The sequence below is a fragment of the Barbus barbus genome (assembly GCF_936440315.1).
Source record: "Barbus barbus genome assembly, chromosome: 47".
NCBI classification, from domain to species: domain Eukaryota; kingdom Metazoa; phylum Chordata; class Actinopteri; order Cypriniformes; family Cyprinidae; genus Barbus; species Barbus barbus.
The window spans coordinates 14,025,927-14,043,180 of record NC_136725.1 but is presented as its reverse complement, the minus strand read 5'-3'; the positions used below and the strand labels follow the sequence as shown (position 1 = coordinate 14,043,180).

The 17,254-nt window shown below is 40.4% G+C and overlaps 1 protein-coding gene across 2 annotated transcripts in view; it reads right to left on the bottom strand.

Annotated features, from left to right (window-relative positions):
• The window catches only part of LOC306865899 (zinc finger matrin-type protein 4-like), a 34,097-nt gene extending 18,015 nt beyond the window's left edge, over window positions 1-16,082 (bottom strand). The window contains exons 1-4 of one of the 2 annotated variants that reach the window (XM_079410728.1): window positions 15,957-16,034; window positions 15,421-15,465; window positions 12,129-12,230; window positions 335-424 (exon numbers count right to left, since the gene is read on the bottom strand). In XM_079410728.1, coding sequence (XP_079266854.1) covers window positions 335-424; window positions 12,129-12,230 — 192 coding nt within the window. In that variant the 5' untranslated portion in view covers window positions 15,421-15,465; window positions 15,957-16,034. Of the gene's footprint in view, window positions 1-334; window positions 425-12,128; window positions 12,231-15,420; window positions 15,466-15,956 lie in introns of both variants that reach the window. The other variant, XM_079410727.1, reaches the window with a different exon arrangement.
• Window positions 16,083-17,254: the final 1,172 nt, after the last annotated feature.

Below are 17,254 nucleotides of genomic sequence, written 5' to 3'. Positions count from 1 at the left end.
AGCCATGTGTGACATGAACTGACAGCTTGTCACGTGATAGATGTAACAAAAGGTACTGGGTCATTCTTTGTACTCCTAAAAGATCTACTTCCATCACTACATCCCAATGATAGCCTGAAATGTGAGAGACGTAGGACTGGGCAGAAGTAATAAACTCAGACGAGCAGGTCATCCATGTCAATCAATATGTTGTGGACATAAAATGGTTTTCCTGTGGAAGCTACATCTGGGTTCCTCGACGGAGTAATGAAACTGCCAGCTTCAATTGTTAAGAAGGAAATCAGTGCTAGCGAATGCATGTACATTAAATGCCCAGGTGTGATTCTTCACTTACATTGTCTGTTCGAAGCTTCTTTGCAGGACAGCCACCATCCACTGGGTGTAACATGTAATACAGACGAACTTTGTTTGCATGCTTTCGACTCTGCAAGAAAATGAGAGATGGGACAGTATATGAGAGGTGCTTTCACAAGCAGCCAGTTATATTCAAGTGTTGACAGAAAAACAACCCGTTATTGATTATAAAACTAGCAATGTCAGGACCCAAACAACTCTCATCAGAGCTACAGGAACAAGATTATGGGCCACTGCTTTCATTTCTCAGAGCTTGATATGCCCCGCTGAAAGGCGAGTGATCGCTCTGGTGGGTGGATAAAGGTCCATATTGATTGTTGTGCAGCAGATGAATGGCCAGCCATATGAACAGTGAAAAGGCACCAGAAGAAAAATTCTCACAGGGGGTCATTCAATCCATTATCAAGCAACCAGAGAGATATCTGCCCCAAAACAGGAAATCTGCATAAAAGTGATGTGGAGTTATTTCTCCCTTTAAGCCACCTTAAACTAAAATGATTTGTAGATGCCTGTAAAACAAGATTTTGGGAATCTAAAAGGCAGAAAGATGAATCATCAGACATTAAAGGAATAGTTTACAAAATAATGACAACTCTGGTCATCCCAAACATGATGACCATGATTTTGCAGAATGTTCTCTTTTCATAATGTAATGACAAAAAATAATGTAAATGACAAAAAAGGATCATAAAAGTGGTTTGGTTGACTCATACACTATATCTTCTGAAGTTGATGTGAAAGCTTTCAATTTAAATGTTTATTCAATAATCTTCCACTTTATAAAATAAAAATGACAGGTGTGCTCTGCACTTTCATGCATAAAAATTAAAAATATTTGTAAAAAATAAATAATTGTCTTTTATATTGCCGCAGTACTCAATCTCAAAATAAAGTAAAATATTATCTGAGAAAATTTACTTTGCATTAACTTGACAGTGTATCTTCTACCCACAATCTCAGTAATGTTACTGGATAAAACTGATTTGGTTATTATTTCTTACTGTTTAGGGCTGTACAATTAAAATTGTAATTAATCTCATTTCTCACTAATCTTAAAAAAGCAGAATTAAACTGTGTTAATATCAAATTCAGTAAATGTGTTAAATCATATATTTTGTTATTAATCATTTATTTCAAAACTTAAATGTATAGTAAATGATGAATATTTACACTGCACTGCTCCTTTTACAGCCGAGAGTAACTGTTAAAATAATTTTGCAAACACTATTACTAAAGCTGTATGTATTTAGTCAAGCAGACCTTGTGTCGCCCATCTGAACCATTGATATTCCACTTGCACCTGTGTGTTCTCATTCACTAGAGTAAATTTTCACCTCTGTGAGGAGCTTGGAAATAGAGAAGCGAGGTGCTAATTGACCCAGGACACTCTCGATAACATCAGGTCGTGTTCAGTCAGCCATGAGGCATTTCCTCTCTTGTTGATCTGATCATTTCAACCCACTGACACAATATCAAGCCTCTACTTTAAGATATCTGAATGCATTTACCCAGTGACACCACAACATCCCAGTTAGGCGGTTCTGATAAATGTTTGGCATTGATCCTAACTGTCTGTTTGGTGTAATAAGCGAAGCATCTAGGGCTGGCTTTTTCTTTGTTTGTTCTAGTAAGCTCGACTCTCCTCAGCGGGGTGGTGGCACACGGATCGGTCTCATTAAATGCATGACCACACAGCCTCATTGCTCTCTCTCTAGCAAACTTCTACCGTCCTCATTATAGCACCAACCAACTGACAATAACAAGCTTGCACCTCAGGGCTTTGTTTTCTGAATTCTGCGAGGAAAAAAGAAAGAAAACCAAAAGCAGATGTGTAACTGTGTTGTAATGGGGAAACTGCAGAATGTTTTACGATGCATGGCTATAGAGCACAACTGTAGGGTTCTGTATGTGCAACTCTCGTTCATTTTCATTATTTTTAGCAATAACAATGTAAACCTTTCAATACAGACCTAACATGAGCTCCGAGGTTGTCACGGCTTTTGTAGAAAGTGTTTAAATGAAAAACTGCCCTACACTATAAGCATGAAGAAAGATCCACCAATCAGAAAGGTCGTTGTTACCAAGGAATCAGATTTAAAAAATCCCTGCAGTGACTGTGCATGTGCACTTACATAAAAACATTAGTAACCACATAACTGAGTCTCCTTACATCCTAAAATGACAGTGTAAAACTGTACATTTAACATGTTACAGATTTTAGATTTTGGTGACTGTACAGTACCTACTTGTTTATTACATTCAATTCTTTAATTTAATATACCAGTAATACTGCATATTATCCTTTATATCAACCTTATTTGAGCTAAAATCTTGCCTATTTTTTAAACCAATACCCTATCATTTATTCATACTTTTCCCTACAAAAACTCCTTAATGTAATCATTTTAATAGTATTTCACAAAAAGTATGCATATCATTTTCTTTAATATATTTTTTCCATAAATAATTGATACATTTTACTGCTCCTTTTTTACTGTTACATTTGTTTTACATTATACATATTCAAAATAGTAATATAGCCTAACTTCCTAAATATTTGATGTTTTACTGTTACTTTAAGTGCTAACAGTTAAAATGATATACATATAATTTAATATAATTTCTTTCTCCTTTAATTTTTTTTACAGTGTGTGGTGGTACGAGTACTCTGCAATAAATTTCAAATATATGGCATTTTATACTCATAATTTCAACATACATCACCCAGTCCAATTTGAGACCTGACATCATCTTGGTCTCTGAGGCCACAAAACAACTGATCTTGGTGGAGCTGACAGTGCCCTAGGAGGAGAGGATGGAGGAGGCTCAAGAGAGAAAGAGGGAGAAATACCAAGAACTGGTGGAGGATTGTCGGAGGAACGGATGGAGGACCAGGTGTATGCCAGTAGAGGTGGGCAGCAGGGGATTTGCCAGCCACTCCCTGAGCAAGGCCTACGGTACGCTGGGCATAACAGGTGCTAACCGAAGAAGAGCCATAGGCAACAATGTGGAGGCAGCAGAAAAAGCTTCCAGATGGCTCTGGTTGAAGAGGGGAGAGCAGTGGGGGCAGTAGAATGCCACTTGGACACAGGCCAGGGTCTGATCAGCCTCGGTTGGGTCGCCAGGATGAGGGTGTCTGTTGTAAGACCCGAAACACCCAGTGACTCCTGGAAACAACACTGATGATGTGTCCAAGGTTGTGCATCAGAAGATGTTTTCTGTATACTGAAATACTCTGGGAGCACCAGTGATAACCAGGAATAGACTGGGTGACAACCACGAAGAGGGTGGTGACATCCGGAGAGACAGATGACGGCTGGAGAGACGGCAACCTGGGGTGAAGAGGGTTGGCAGCCCAAACCATGTACTTCGTAAGGAAGAACCCAAAGCAAGCTACAGAACCCACAAAAGAAAGATACCACCAAGGGTGCCCGAGAGGGGGGGAGGATGATCACCCAAACAGGGCGTACTTAAGGACAACGACACAGGATAAAGGAATAATGACAACGACAATACAGTGCATCTGTGGCAGGATCTGCAAGAATGAAAGGGGTTTAAAAATCCATCAAGGCAGAATGAGATACTTGACAGCGGAAACGACGACACAACGCACAGAAGCGACTTCTGGTAAGACGCAGGAGGAGCCAGGCCCGGAGGCAACCCACAGTGCCCAGAGCCTCCTATTGTCGACAACACCTGCTGCCAGCAGCTCACCTACTACCATAACCCAAGAAACAGCATCTCTCGGCAACCCACAGGGCCTCCAAAGCCAGCAAGCTGCAGTCATAACAACTGGCTGTGCCCCTTCGGTCCAGCCAAGGATTCGGTGGCCCAAATCCTTCAAGAGAGTTGAGTGGCAACAATTTGACGAGGATGCAAGCCAGGTCCTGGAAGTTACAGCTAAGGAGGATGTGGACCACCGACTGAAAACGATGACCACCCTCATAGTGAACATCGGAGCTGAGCGATTTGGAACTGAGGCATCCAAGCCTGCTCCATCTGCATATGCTCCAAGCCACAGAGCAAGGAAAATCCAGTGCCTCAAGGAAGAACTCAGGCTGCTAAAGAGGCAATTCAAGTCAGCGGGGGAAGTTGAGAGAGCCGGCCTAGTTGACCTGAGAGCAATCCTAAGGAAACAACTCTTGACCTTACGGAGGGCAGAGTTCCACAGAAGGAGGCGGAAGGAGATGGCCAATCCATTCAAGTTGACCAAGTAGCTCCTTGGCCAAAAGAGGGCTGGCCGCCTCACCTTCTCCAAGGAGGCCATAAACGACCACCTCAAGGCCACCTATAGTGACTTGTGAATGTGAATGTGAAGAATGTGAAGTGACATTCAGCCAAGTATGGTGACCCATACTCGGAATTCGTGCTCTGCATTTAACCCATCCAACGTGCACACACACAGCAGTGAACACACACACACTGTGAACATACACCCGGAGCAGTGGGCAGCCATTTTATGCTGCATATGGGAGCAGTTGGGGGTTCGGTGCCTTGCTCAAGGGCACCTCAGTCGTGGTATTGAGGGTGGAGAGAGCGCTGGACATTCACTCCCCCCACCTACAATTCCTGCCGGCCGGAGACTCGAACCCGCAACCTTCGGATTACAAGTCCGACTCTCTAACCATTAGGCCACGACTTCCCCACGACTTCATCAGAGAACAACCGCTGGGTCCATGCGATGCGCTGAGAACACCACCAGAGCCTTCATCAGACTTTAACCTGAAGGAGCCCCGCCTAAGGGAAGTGGAGGAAGTGGTGAGGAGAGCAAGATCGAGCTCAGCACCAGGCCCAAGCGGAGTGCCCTATAAGGTGTATAAGAACTGCCCAAAGCTACTACATTGGCTCTGGAGGGTCCTGAAGGTGATCTGGAGGAGAGGGAAGATCTCCCATCCATAGAGGTATGCTGAGGGAGTGTGCATACCAAAAGAGGAGAAGTCTGAGAATATCGACCAGTTTCGGGTCATCTCCTTGCTCAGTGTGGAGAGTAAAATGTTCTTTAGCATCTCCAACTTCCTGTTGAGCAATAAGTACATAGACACCTCTGTGCAAAAGGGAGGTATACCAGGAGTTCCCAGTTGTTTGGAATACACGGGTGTGGTAACCCAGCTCATCAGGGAAGCAAGAGAAGGTAGAGGGGACCTGGCTGTACTGTGGCTGGATCTCACCAACGCCTATGGCTCAATACCCCACATGCTGGTGGAGGTCGCATTGGAGAAACACCATGTACCACAGAAGGTGAAAGATCTCAACCTGGACTATTACAGCAAGTTCAGCTTGAGAGTTTCTACTGGCCAGCTAACATCTGACTGGCACCAGCTAAAGGTGGGGATAATCACTGGCTGTACCATCTCAGTGACCCTCTTTGTGCTGGCAATGAACATGCTGGTCAAGGCAGCTGAGACAGAGTGCAGAGGTCCCCTTAGCAAGTCTGGAGTAAGGCAACCTCCCATAAGAGCCTTCATGGATGACCTCACAGTGACAACAACGGCGTTACCAGGAGCCAGGTGGATCGATCAGGGGTTGGAGAGACTCATGTCATGGGCACGCATGAGCTTCAAACCTGCAAAGTCCAGGTCTTTGGTTCTAAAGAAGGGGAAGGTTACAGACAGATTCCGCTTCAGGCTGGGAGAACACCAGGTCCCATCAGTCACTGAAAGACCAGTGAAGAGCCTTGGGAAGGTCTTCAACTGCAGACTGAATGACAGAGATTCCATCAAAGCAACCGGTGCTGACCTGGAGGGATGGTTGAGAACAGTGGATAAGTCTGGGCTCCCTGAAATATTCAAGGCCTGGGTCTACCAACATGGAATCCTCCCAAGAATCCTCTGGCCTCTGCTTATCTATGAGGTCCCCATGACTGTGGTGGAAGGTTTTGAGCAAAAGGTGAGCAGCTATTTACGTTGATGGCTGGGTCTACCACTTAGCCTAAGCAGTATCGGGCTATATGGGAACACCAACAAGCTCAAGCTCCCTTTTAGCTCAGTCAGGGAGGAGTTCATCGTTGCACGGGCACGGGAATACCTGCAGTACTCTGGATCCACAGATGCCAAAGTGTCCGGTGCAGGGATCGTTGTGAGGACAGGGAGGAAGTGGAGGGCGGCCGAGGCAGTTCAGCAAGCAGAGACTCGGCTGAAGCATAAGGCCATCCTTGGAACAGTGGCGCAATGCAGAGCCAGACTTGGGAGCCTAAGAGCGACCCGATATGACTCCGCCAGCGGAAAGAAGAGGCAGAGGCTGGTACAAGAGGAGGTGCGAACTTCAGTCGAGGAAGAGCGAACCAGCAGAGCAGTGGCCATGCGACAGCAAGGCGCCTGGATGAAGTGGGAGCAGGTGATGGAGCGGAGGGTCACTTGGAAGGACATCTGGAAGTGAAACCCCAGAGGATCAAGTTCTTGATACAGGGGGTCTATGATGTCCTCTCAAGTCCATCCAACCTGTGCATATGGGGCAAAATAGAAACACCTGCATGCCCCCTTTGTTCCAAAATAGGGACATTAGAACACATCCTGAGCGGCTGCTCCAAGGCGCTGGCTGAGGGCAGATATCAATGGAGGCATGACCAGGTTCTCAAATCCATCGCTGAGGCAATCAGCAAGGGGATCAAGGACAGCCGATACACCCAAGATACAGCCAAGGGCATTCACTTTATCAGGGAAGGACAAAAGCCAGAGAGAGCATCGAAAAACTGGTCTATAGGTTTGCTCTCCACAGCCCGGGACTGGGCAATGACAGTTGACCTGGAAAGGCAACTGAAAATTCCAACATACATCCCCCAGTCCAATTTGAGACCTGGCATCATCTTGGTCTCTGAGGCCACAAAACAACTGATCTTGGTGGAGCTGACAGTGCCCTGGGAGGAGAGGATGGAGGAGGCTCAAGAGAGAAAGAGGGAGAAATACCAAGAACTGGAGGAGGATTGCATTGTCCTCCTCCCGTGGAGGTGTATGCCAGTAGAGGTGGGCAGCAAGGGATTTGCCAGCCACTCCCTGAGCAAGGCCTACGGTACGCTAGGCATAACAGGTGCTAACTGAAGAAGAGCCATAGGCAACAATGTTGAGGCAGCAGAAAAAGCTTCCAGATGGCTCTGGTTGAAGAGGGGAGAGCAGTGGGGGCAGTAGAATGCCACTTGGAAACAGGCTGGGGTCTGATCAGCCTCGGTCGGGTCGCCAGGACGAGGGTGTCTGTTGTAAGACCCGAAACACCCAGTGACTCCTGGAAACAATACTGATGATGTGTCCAAGGTCGTGCATCAGAAGTTTTCAAATAATTTCTGACTGAATGACGTCATTTGCAATACTTATTGCAATGAGTAGTTCATTTTCTCAAGATGTTATATACATGGTTTGGTACCTTGTTGTTTTCTTTGCAGTATTTCTTTGATTCAGATGTTTAAATGATTCATCTTAAAGTTGGTTGGTTTGGTTCGAGGCTTCAAACTCTCTATTGAAATGCCTATAGAGAAAATAAATGGGAAAAATCTTTCCAGAACCGCCTAAAAATGAGCATCACTGTTGTCACTACTGTTAAATATGCTGAGGATAAGTAATAATCCCAAACTCTTTGTTTGGAGAAATATATTTAACCCGACATTGACCTACTGCACTAACAATCTCTAAATACGATCTTTAATTTAGAAACACTGTCAAGAATGCAGCCAATCCATGTATCAACAGCTATCCTGCATGATCATGCCAAGCAACAAGAAGGTCAGATAAAATCTGAACTTCTCATGTTGAAAGCCTCATCATTTAAACATGAGAGACGTGATATTGCAGACGAGACCAGACTCTAGATTGGGTTAACAAGCTAACAGCTGGTTCTCAGTCAGCACAAGTGTCGACCACATGGCTCCGTTCCCTCAGGATAATGACAGCGGCAGGCAAATTTAAGAGGCGATAATTAAGACATCTCCATTCATGGCTGAGGTATTGACTTATGATGCAAGAAGCTGTCATCAACCACTGTCTCAGAGGATGCATAAGATAGAACCGCAAAGACAAATACCAAGCATGCAAAAACTACAGGGCTACTCAAGCCAAAAAGTCTCAATTTTGGACAAACAGCCATATCATATCTGATAACATGAGCCCCAGCTGGTCTTGTGGCCTGGATGATTGGTGTGCAATGTAAAGACCAGCACATCTAATTCCTCAGATTTTTTGGCAAAATAGTGTAGGCTGAAAGGAGCGAATGAAGAACAGCTGGCTATTTCTGAGAACTGTAGACTTGCTGAGATTTTGAACTTGGCCCGACAAATCACAAACACAAATATCCAATGCTATGTAATTATCTGACTTGGATCCTGCCTTCACAAACAGCTCTGAAATTGCCAGGAATAATGTGGCTCCTATAGCAAGCTGCTGCAAAAAATTGGGAGAGTTTTAAAAAGACAGAACGCTGACAATGCGCTGCTAGTGATCCATATGCATCTAGATAATGGTGTATCCCACTGGGGTTTATGCATTGGCGAACCGTTAACTGATGCAAATAAACAAAAGCAATTACTTTTTTTAAATGTACTAAAATGCTCACACAAAGAGGCTAATTTGTGTACCCCCTCATGCTCTGTTAGTGTATTAATTGAAATTAGTAATGTGACTTCCATCTGTGATGGTTCAAGTGGGTTTATTTGGGCTCCCAAGGCAATGTTGTTTTAGAACAAATGTAAATGTGCTATAGATACAGTGCCCTCCAAAAGTATTGGAACGGTAAAGACAAATTTGCTCTGTTGGCTGTGGAGTCGAGACATTTACTAATATGATTAAAAGATGAATATGAGACAAAACTACAGATTGTCACATTTTATTATTGGGTGATTCTACACATAGATGTTTTACCAGCTAAGAAGTTCAGCACTTTTAGAGTTTCATCCCCCTATCTGATGTGAGCATAAGTATTGGAACAGTTGCCTCACAGGTCTTTCTAAGTGATCAGCTGTGTCCTGTTGCATTAATTCTTCAGATATTAAAAGCAGGGAATGTGTCGTATCAGTTATATCCACTACTTCTGTATTCTGAATCTCGCATTCGATGACGACACAAACCAGGATGAAGATGAGGGAGCTGACTTTGAGAGAAAAGCAAGGAATTTGGATGATAAAAGAAAAGAGGAAGTGCTATAGCAAAAATAAAGGGCATGGAGAAATCAAGAGTTTGGAAACCACCAGCAACCAACAACTACCTGATCGGCTGAGAAAACAACAGTAATTGATGACAGACAAATCATAAAAGCTGTGAAAATGAACCCTAAAAGACGTGTCTGTAAAATTATTAACAACTTCCAGAAAGCTGTGGTGATGCTCTGACAATCTACTGTCCTCAGGAGACTTTGACACAGAATTACAGATGCTACACAGCAAGATGCAAACCTCTGACCAGCACCAAAAATAGAAAGGCAAGATTAGAGTTTGCAAAAAAGCACAAAGGTGAGCCAGAAGAGTTTTGGAACTGTGTTTATGGACCGATGAGACAAAGATGAACCTTTATCTAAGTGATGGGAAAGCAAAGATGTGGAGAAAAAAAGGGAACTGCAAATGATCCCAAGCATACAGCCTCATCTGTAAAGCATGGTGGAGGTGGTGTCGTGGCATGGGCATGCATGTCTGCCTCTGGAACAGGCCTTCTCAACTTTACTGATGACTTAATGTATGATGACAGTAGCAGAATGAATTTGGAAGGGTACAAAACCATCTTGCCTACCAATATTCAAGAAAATGCCACCAGATTCATTGGGAAGTCCTTCATATTGCATCAGGACAATGACCCAAAACACTCTGCCAGTTCAGTCAAGGAATTTATAAGGGCAAAGAAATGGAACGTCTTAGATTGCTCAAGTCAATCTCCAGATTTAAATCTGATTGAACATGAATTTCACCAGCTGGAGAGGAGAGTAAAAGGCAGAAACTCTCCATAACAAGCAACAATTGGAATTGGCTGCATTAAAGGCTGGGAAAAGTCTTTCAAAGGATGAGACCAAGAGTCTGGTGATGTCTATGGGTCACAGACTCACTGCTGTGATTGTGCAGCTAAATAATATATTTTTAATCTTTTATATCTGCCTTATGTTCAACTGTCCCAATACTTATGCTCACATCAAATAGTGGGATGAATTCTAAAAGTGCTGTTCTTTTTATTTGTTAAAACATGGTATGTGTTGAGACAGCTAATAATAAAATGTGACATTCTGTAGTTTTGTCTCATATTCATCTTTTAATCATATTTGCAAATGTCTTGATTCCACAGGCAACAGAGCAATTTTGTCTTTACTGTTCCAATACTTATGGAGGGCATTGTATAACCAAGCAAATATATAATGACCACAATACTTATTGCTCAGAGAGTACATACTACTGTTGACGACGTTGAGGTCAGTGAGATTTTTTGAAAGAAATTAATATTTTTATTCTGCAAGGATACAATAAATTGAACAAAACTGATAGTAAAGACATTTATAATATAACCAAACATTTATTTGCTGAAAATTCAGCTTTGTTTCACAGGAATCAATTGCATTTGAAAATATGTAGATTTTTATTATTTATAAATTATTTATTATATTTATTAATTTATTTTATTTTTATTTATGTTTCACAACAAACATGTTTTAGACCCCAAACATTTAAAGGGATAGTTCACCTAAAAATCTAAATTCTGTCATTAATTACTCACCCTCATATCGTTCCAAACCTGTAAGACCTTCGTTCATCGATTAAGACATTTTTCATGAAATCTGAGAGCTTTCTGAACCTGTATATAGACAGCAACATAACTTACATGTTCAAGGCCCAGAAAGATATTAAGGACATCTTTAAAATAGTCCATGTGACATCAGTGGTTCAACCTCAATTTTATGAAGCTACGAGAATACTTTTTGTGCAAAATGAAAGCAAAAATAATGACTTTATAGAACAGTTCTTCTCTTCCTCTTTCCTACGTTTCTGGACCTTAAATGTAGTTGCTTTGCTGTCTATGCAGGGTCAGAAAGCTCTCAGATTTCATCAAAAATATTTAAATTTGTGTTCCGAAGATCAGTAAAGGTTCTTCCAACCAACCACTAAATCATACACACCAGAATGGGAAAGTTTATTTTTCAGAGATTGCTCTTTCTAAGATATTTCTCTTAAAACTTTGTACTAACAAAAAATAGGCTAGACAAGTGAGACAACTGTTGATATACAGAAACAGTACAGAGATATAAATGTGGACACTCTGATAGATTAAACTTGGAAGAATTACTAAGAAATGTATGAGTTGATATTGAAATCTCAGCCTTTTAATTGAGATATTGAGATCACCAGAGTCAGAGATTTCTCAAGAGAAAAATCAACAGAAGACATGCACCAAACTCACCAGCTCTTCACTCTCCAATGTGTCCATTTAATCTCATTGTTGTCTTGAAGAAAGAACTGAGATATTATTCTCATTTAATTTCCATTTCTGATTCATTTCTGGTTTCCCCGATGGTTTTTCTTTCCTATGGGTAAGATTGTGGGATATCTATGTAGGTTGTATATCAACCTACTCGCATATCTAGCCTGATATCATCAGAAATAAATGTATTTACACACCGTGATTGATGGTGGGTGAAATTCATCTCCCTTTTTTAATGGAATATGAATATTAGCAGCAAAAACCTAATTAACCTACTTATCTGCCCTCATTTAAGAAAGTGTGCAGCAGACCGTAGAACATTATTGACAGCGGATCAAATTAACTGGTATCAGTAAATGTTTATGCTTTATGTAAACGTGTGTGTGTGCGTGAGTTACTCACCTCATAGTGGGCGACTCTCTGTGACTCAGAGATAAGCTGAGCGCTGCACACTTTGCAGTAGCTGTCAGTGAATAACCCCGGATCCACTTCTGTAGATTTCATCTAAAGAGGAATTTTATGACAATTACACATTTTTAAGCACATAACATGATTGGTCACACATTCATTAGCAATGCCTCAAACTAGAAGAGTTCTGAGGTCTAGCGAGACCGTCTCAAATATCATACACTCATTATTACAAAATTCTCAACAGTATAACAGTGAGAAAATAATCCAAACACAGCTTGATTGGCTAATCAAACCATTGTCGGTGTATTTGTTATGTCATAACCTCAACATCAATCATGTAAGATTTCATCAATGTGACATTTTGAGTTTATCATACAGTGACATTCTTTGCGCAAACTGATGAAATCTGTGACATTTGGATTTTGCAAAAGGAGAGGGATGTTGGAGAGGAGGCAGTATAATAAGACAGACAAGAAGGGAGATAAATCTGGCATCGCTCTGTGTCAAAAGAGGCACCAACTTGCTGCTGTGCCTGGAGGAGAAAGCAGTGCATACTTTTTAAAAGATTGTAGGTCGTAATGAGGGATTTCTAATGGCAGAATACACTCATTTGGAAATCTCCTGGCACCCCACAGGGATCTTAAAGGAATAGTTCACCCAAAAATGAAAATATGCTGAAATTTTACTTCATTTCATGCCATCCAAAATGTAGATAAATTGTTTTTTTTCATCAACACAGATTTGGAGACATGTAGCTTGTATAGCATTACATCACTGTCTCACCAATGGATCCTCTGCAGTGAATGGGTGCCGTCAGAATGAGAGTCCAAACAGCTGATAAAAACATAACAATAATCCACACAACTCCAATCTCAATCAATTTATCTTGTGAAGTGAAAAGCTTCAAGTTTGTAAGAAACACATCCATTATTAGGGCATTTTAACTTTACGTAATATGTGTACATTTCGCTTATGAATAAAGTACTCATATTTTAGCCGGAATCAATGGTTTGATTAAACATCTTAATGATGGATTTGTTTTTTTTACAAACACACGGCTTATCACTTCACGAGACATTAATTGATGGACTGGAGTTATTTGGACTACTTGTGGATTATTGTGATGTTTTTATCAGCTGTTTGGACTCTCATTCTGACGGCACCCATTCACTGCAGAGGATCCATTGGTGAGCAAGTGATGTAATGCTGAATTTCTCCAAATCTGTTCCAATGACGAAAATATCATGGATGGCCTAAAGGTGAGTACATTTTCAGCTAATTTTCATTTTTAAATTCACATTCATACATCATTTACATTTCATTCCAAACTTGTATGACTTCTTTCTTCTGTGAAACACACACACACACAAAATATTTAGAAGAATGTTGCTACAGGTTTTGTGCATAAAATTACAGTCAATGGGATCAAAAACAGTATAATGCTGGACCCCATTGCACACTTTCTTTTATGTTCAGTAGATGAAAGAATGTCATTTGGGTTTGGAGGGCGAGCAAGTTATCAAATTTTCCATTTTTGGGATGAACTCATTAATTCAGTAAGCATAATCAAATCAGAAAGTAACCTACAATAAAATTGAAATGTGTGAACACACAATGAAGCTGTTAAATAGTCTACAAAATGTGCTACTTTAAAATCAGCATGTTTTCTTTAAAATATATATAATCTGCAATTGTCCTGTTTTTGCATGCTTTGATGAAGCTTTAGTCATTGGAAATTTAGTCATTTTGCAATTATCATGGGAGATATTATGGTGCTCTAGATTCTACTTCGGAGGACCCTATCTGAGGAAACAACTGCTAAGGGCTCATATGTGATTCAAGGGCATTGCCAACTGAAATTTGAATAATGATAAAAGAGTTTTATATAATAAAATTAAGGTTGTTTTCAAACCCATTCTTCTCACCCTGGGGGTACGTTCAAACCATCTATATATCCAATAACTATTCCAGACAAGTTGTTTGCAGGCAAAAATTATATTTCTGAATGTCTGTGATCCTCTGATGCCCCCTAAAACTAAACACCCTGCAGCATTCTTACACCCAATAATCCAAAACCATTACTTGCAAAAAAATATCTATCCTCTCTCAAAAGCAAACAAATGCATTCTCACTTCTGCACTGAACTTTTGTGGTAAAGGTTTATGTACAGCCTCCTCAAAAGTAAATAACTGAATTATGGGTTGAATTGAAACAACTGCCACTCCAAAAGCCCTTCTTAATGATAATCAATAAGTCAAATGGGATCAGAATTGCAACTGGCCCTGACAATTTATGTAATTTTAATCTAGACCTGCAGGATTACACCATCTTGAGAAACCAATTAGGAATTACACCATGACTGAACTGTGAATGACTTGCTCAATACTTATGATTTCCATCAGATGTCACTTGTAACTCCAAAGACAATTTAGCAATCCAAATCTGAAATCCAACATGAAAGATCTCTTACAAATTACCCTGAAATAACTCTAATAAAAAGACCAGAGAGGAAAAAAGGAACGAAATAACTGAGCAGAAATGGTTTTCTAAAGAGATGGATCTTATCAGAGTCTCTCCTGTCAAAGTTAAACACGTCAATACAAGCTCTGGCTAACAAAGGCCTGAGCAGATGAGCATAACGCTCTTTCATGTGTGGAAAAGTGATTGCTTTGCCTGGCGTAAGCCCTACATCCACATATTGATTTCCCCTAAGTAAAAAAAAAAAAATGCAATTTCAATTATTTCAGTGAATGTTACAATGGAGAAAAATATTGATAAATCAGAGAAAAAAAATAAGTCAGTGAAAGGAGGCACAGGAGAGCAGGTGATTTCTTTTGATTCCTACAAAACCCACCGATTCTGAGATGAGGAGAAAACTGCACAGCTGATGTGCCTACAAAGTTAGCAGCACCTACACAATCATTGAAGACAATGACAACTCATAGGCACAAGAAGATTTTATTAATAAAAAAAAATATATATGGTCATATTCTGATTATCTATGTGCCATAAATACCTGATTTTCATAACCAGAATAAACCAATATTCTAGTTTCTAGAAGTCTCAACAGGATACACGTGCCTCTGCTCTTCAGAATTTTTAGTCATGCAAAAGTCTTAGAAATATCGACTTAAAGATGTATGAATCACTCTGCAATATGATACTGTATACCCAAAATCTGTATGTATCCATATGTGTTTAATATAACAATTTTACACTTAAGGCTCATCGGATTAAGATCAATCATTAATATCTTGACTGAAAAATATCATAATTTACTCACTGTAAAGTCTGTTCCAAACCTTTTCTTCTTCTTCTTCTTCTTCCGCTGAACACAAAATAAGATACTTTGAAGAATGTGGCATTTCTGGTTCTCACTGACTTATTTAAATAGCATTTTGACTTTTTTTGTTCGTTTGTTTTTTTCATTCTATGTAATTCAATGGGAACCAGCAGCTGGTTTGGTTACCCACGTTATTCAAATTATATATTTTTTTATTTTCAACAGAACGACAGAAACTCATACAGTTTAGGAACAGCTTTAGGTTGGGTAAATTCTAACTGAATTTTCATTTTTTGAGTGAACTATCCTTTTAAGGTGTTTTCAATGAAAGTCACGAACAAACGCTCAGCTTTTATAGGGGTACTGAGATGAGATTTACATGAGCACCAAATAAAGAATATTTAATAGTTTCACAGAGTAATAATAGTAGTAGTAATAATAAACTCAAACTCGAAAGTTCATGCATGTTCAAGTTCATGCATTATGAAGAATAAGAAACGCTGGACTTTCGCGTAAAAGTGAAAACAAAAGCTTACTTGTAATTTCAAACTGTATCCCTGGCGCAGGTGTTCGGGACAAACAGGCAGATGATTGTTGATCGTACAGTCCACAGAGTAAGTGATGCTGAGCGTGCTGTGTGTCTGCATCAGTTCCTCAGCTCCATGTTCAGAGGCTGATCTCCGCCCCGCTCCGCGCTCATTGGCTGCTACAGCCACACATCAAGAAATAATTAAATTAAAGAAAATTAATTCTCATTTAACTAATCTGTGAGCTGTTGAAGTATTTAAAAACGCATGAGTGATTAAAAAAAATTAAAAATGAAAATCAATTCAATTTTATATTTGTTTGACTGTGAACAGCAGCCTCTTTCTGAGGTCAGTGTTGGCTTGTTTCTCATTTTGGTGATGTCTACCAAACGTATGCGATATTAAATGTTCTTAGAACTTCTACAGAAAAACTTTAAAAAAAAATTCTTGGAAGGGGGACAACGCGTTCTTGTTTTGCGTCCATTCGAATTATTTAAAAACCGTCTCTACACTCCAGTATGCGCAGCTTCTGAACGCAAGAAAGGAAAGCGGCCTTTGTGAACGGTTCACTACACTGTGAGTAATTAACGGTGTCACAAATAGAACACAAAAATATTTTTACATTGAACCCAAAAATGTTCTTTAAACGGATGTGTTAGTGTAGTGAAATTAAGGACAAACTAGCAACAACAAAAAAGCCTATAATAACGAAAATAACTACTTTGTGAGGCGACAGTAGATAGCAAACAAACCTTTTATCCAGGCCAACAGGTGTCAGTATAAAATCAAAAACCGCGAATTTACAATTCTTTTTTTATTATTATTTAAGTGATGATTCATTAGATAGATGGCTGCTGACTTGCTGCCTCGCAGCCTTAGGCAATGACTTTGCAGGCAGTGTTTTTTCCTCGAAAGTACCTCATGAAACTAATTTCGGACAGGCTTCTGAGAGAGCATAACGGTTTAATGCTCTACAACAAAATAGAACAAGTTTTGGTGATAACTAAACAAATATTTAATTACTATAAGACTGATTTCTCGCTAGAAATAACATCAAAAGTGCAAAAAGTTTACACACAAACTGACCACCAAACAGAACTTTTAGACACCATCTTTATCACGGAATGGAATGCACAGGATTGTGGGATACCAAAGGAAGCATAGGATACATCTATGCTGCCTTCAAAATTCAATCAGAAGAAGGTACCTCTGGAGACAGGAAATGAAGCAGAATTTGGATTCAGACGTGCCTTGCCGTCCTGCCTTGGAATGCTGCCTCCGAAGGCAGCATTTTAGAGCTTTAGGAC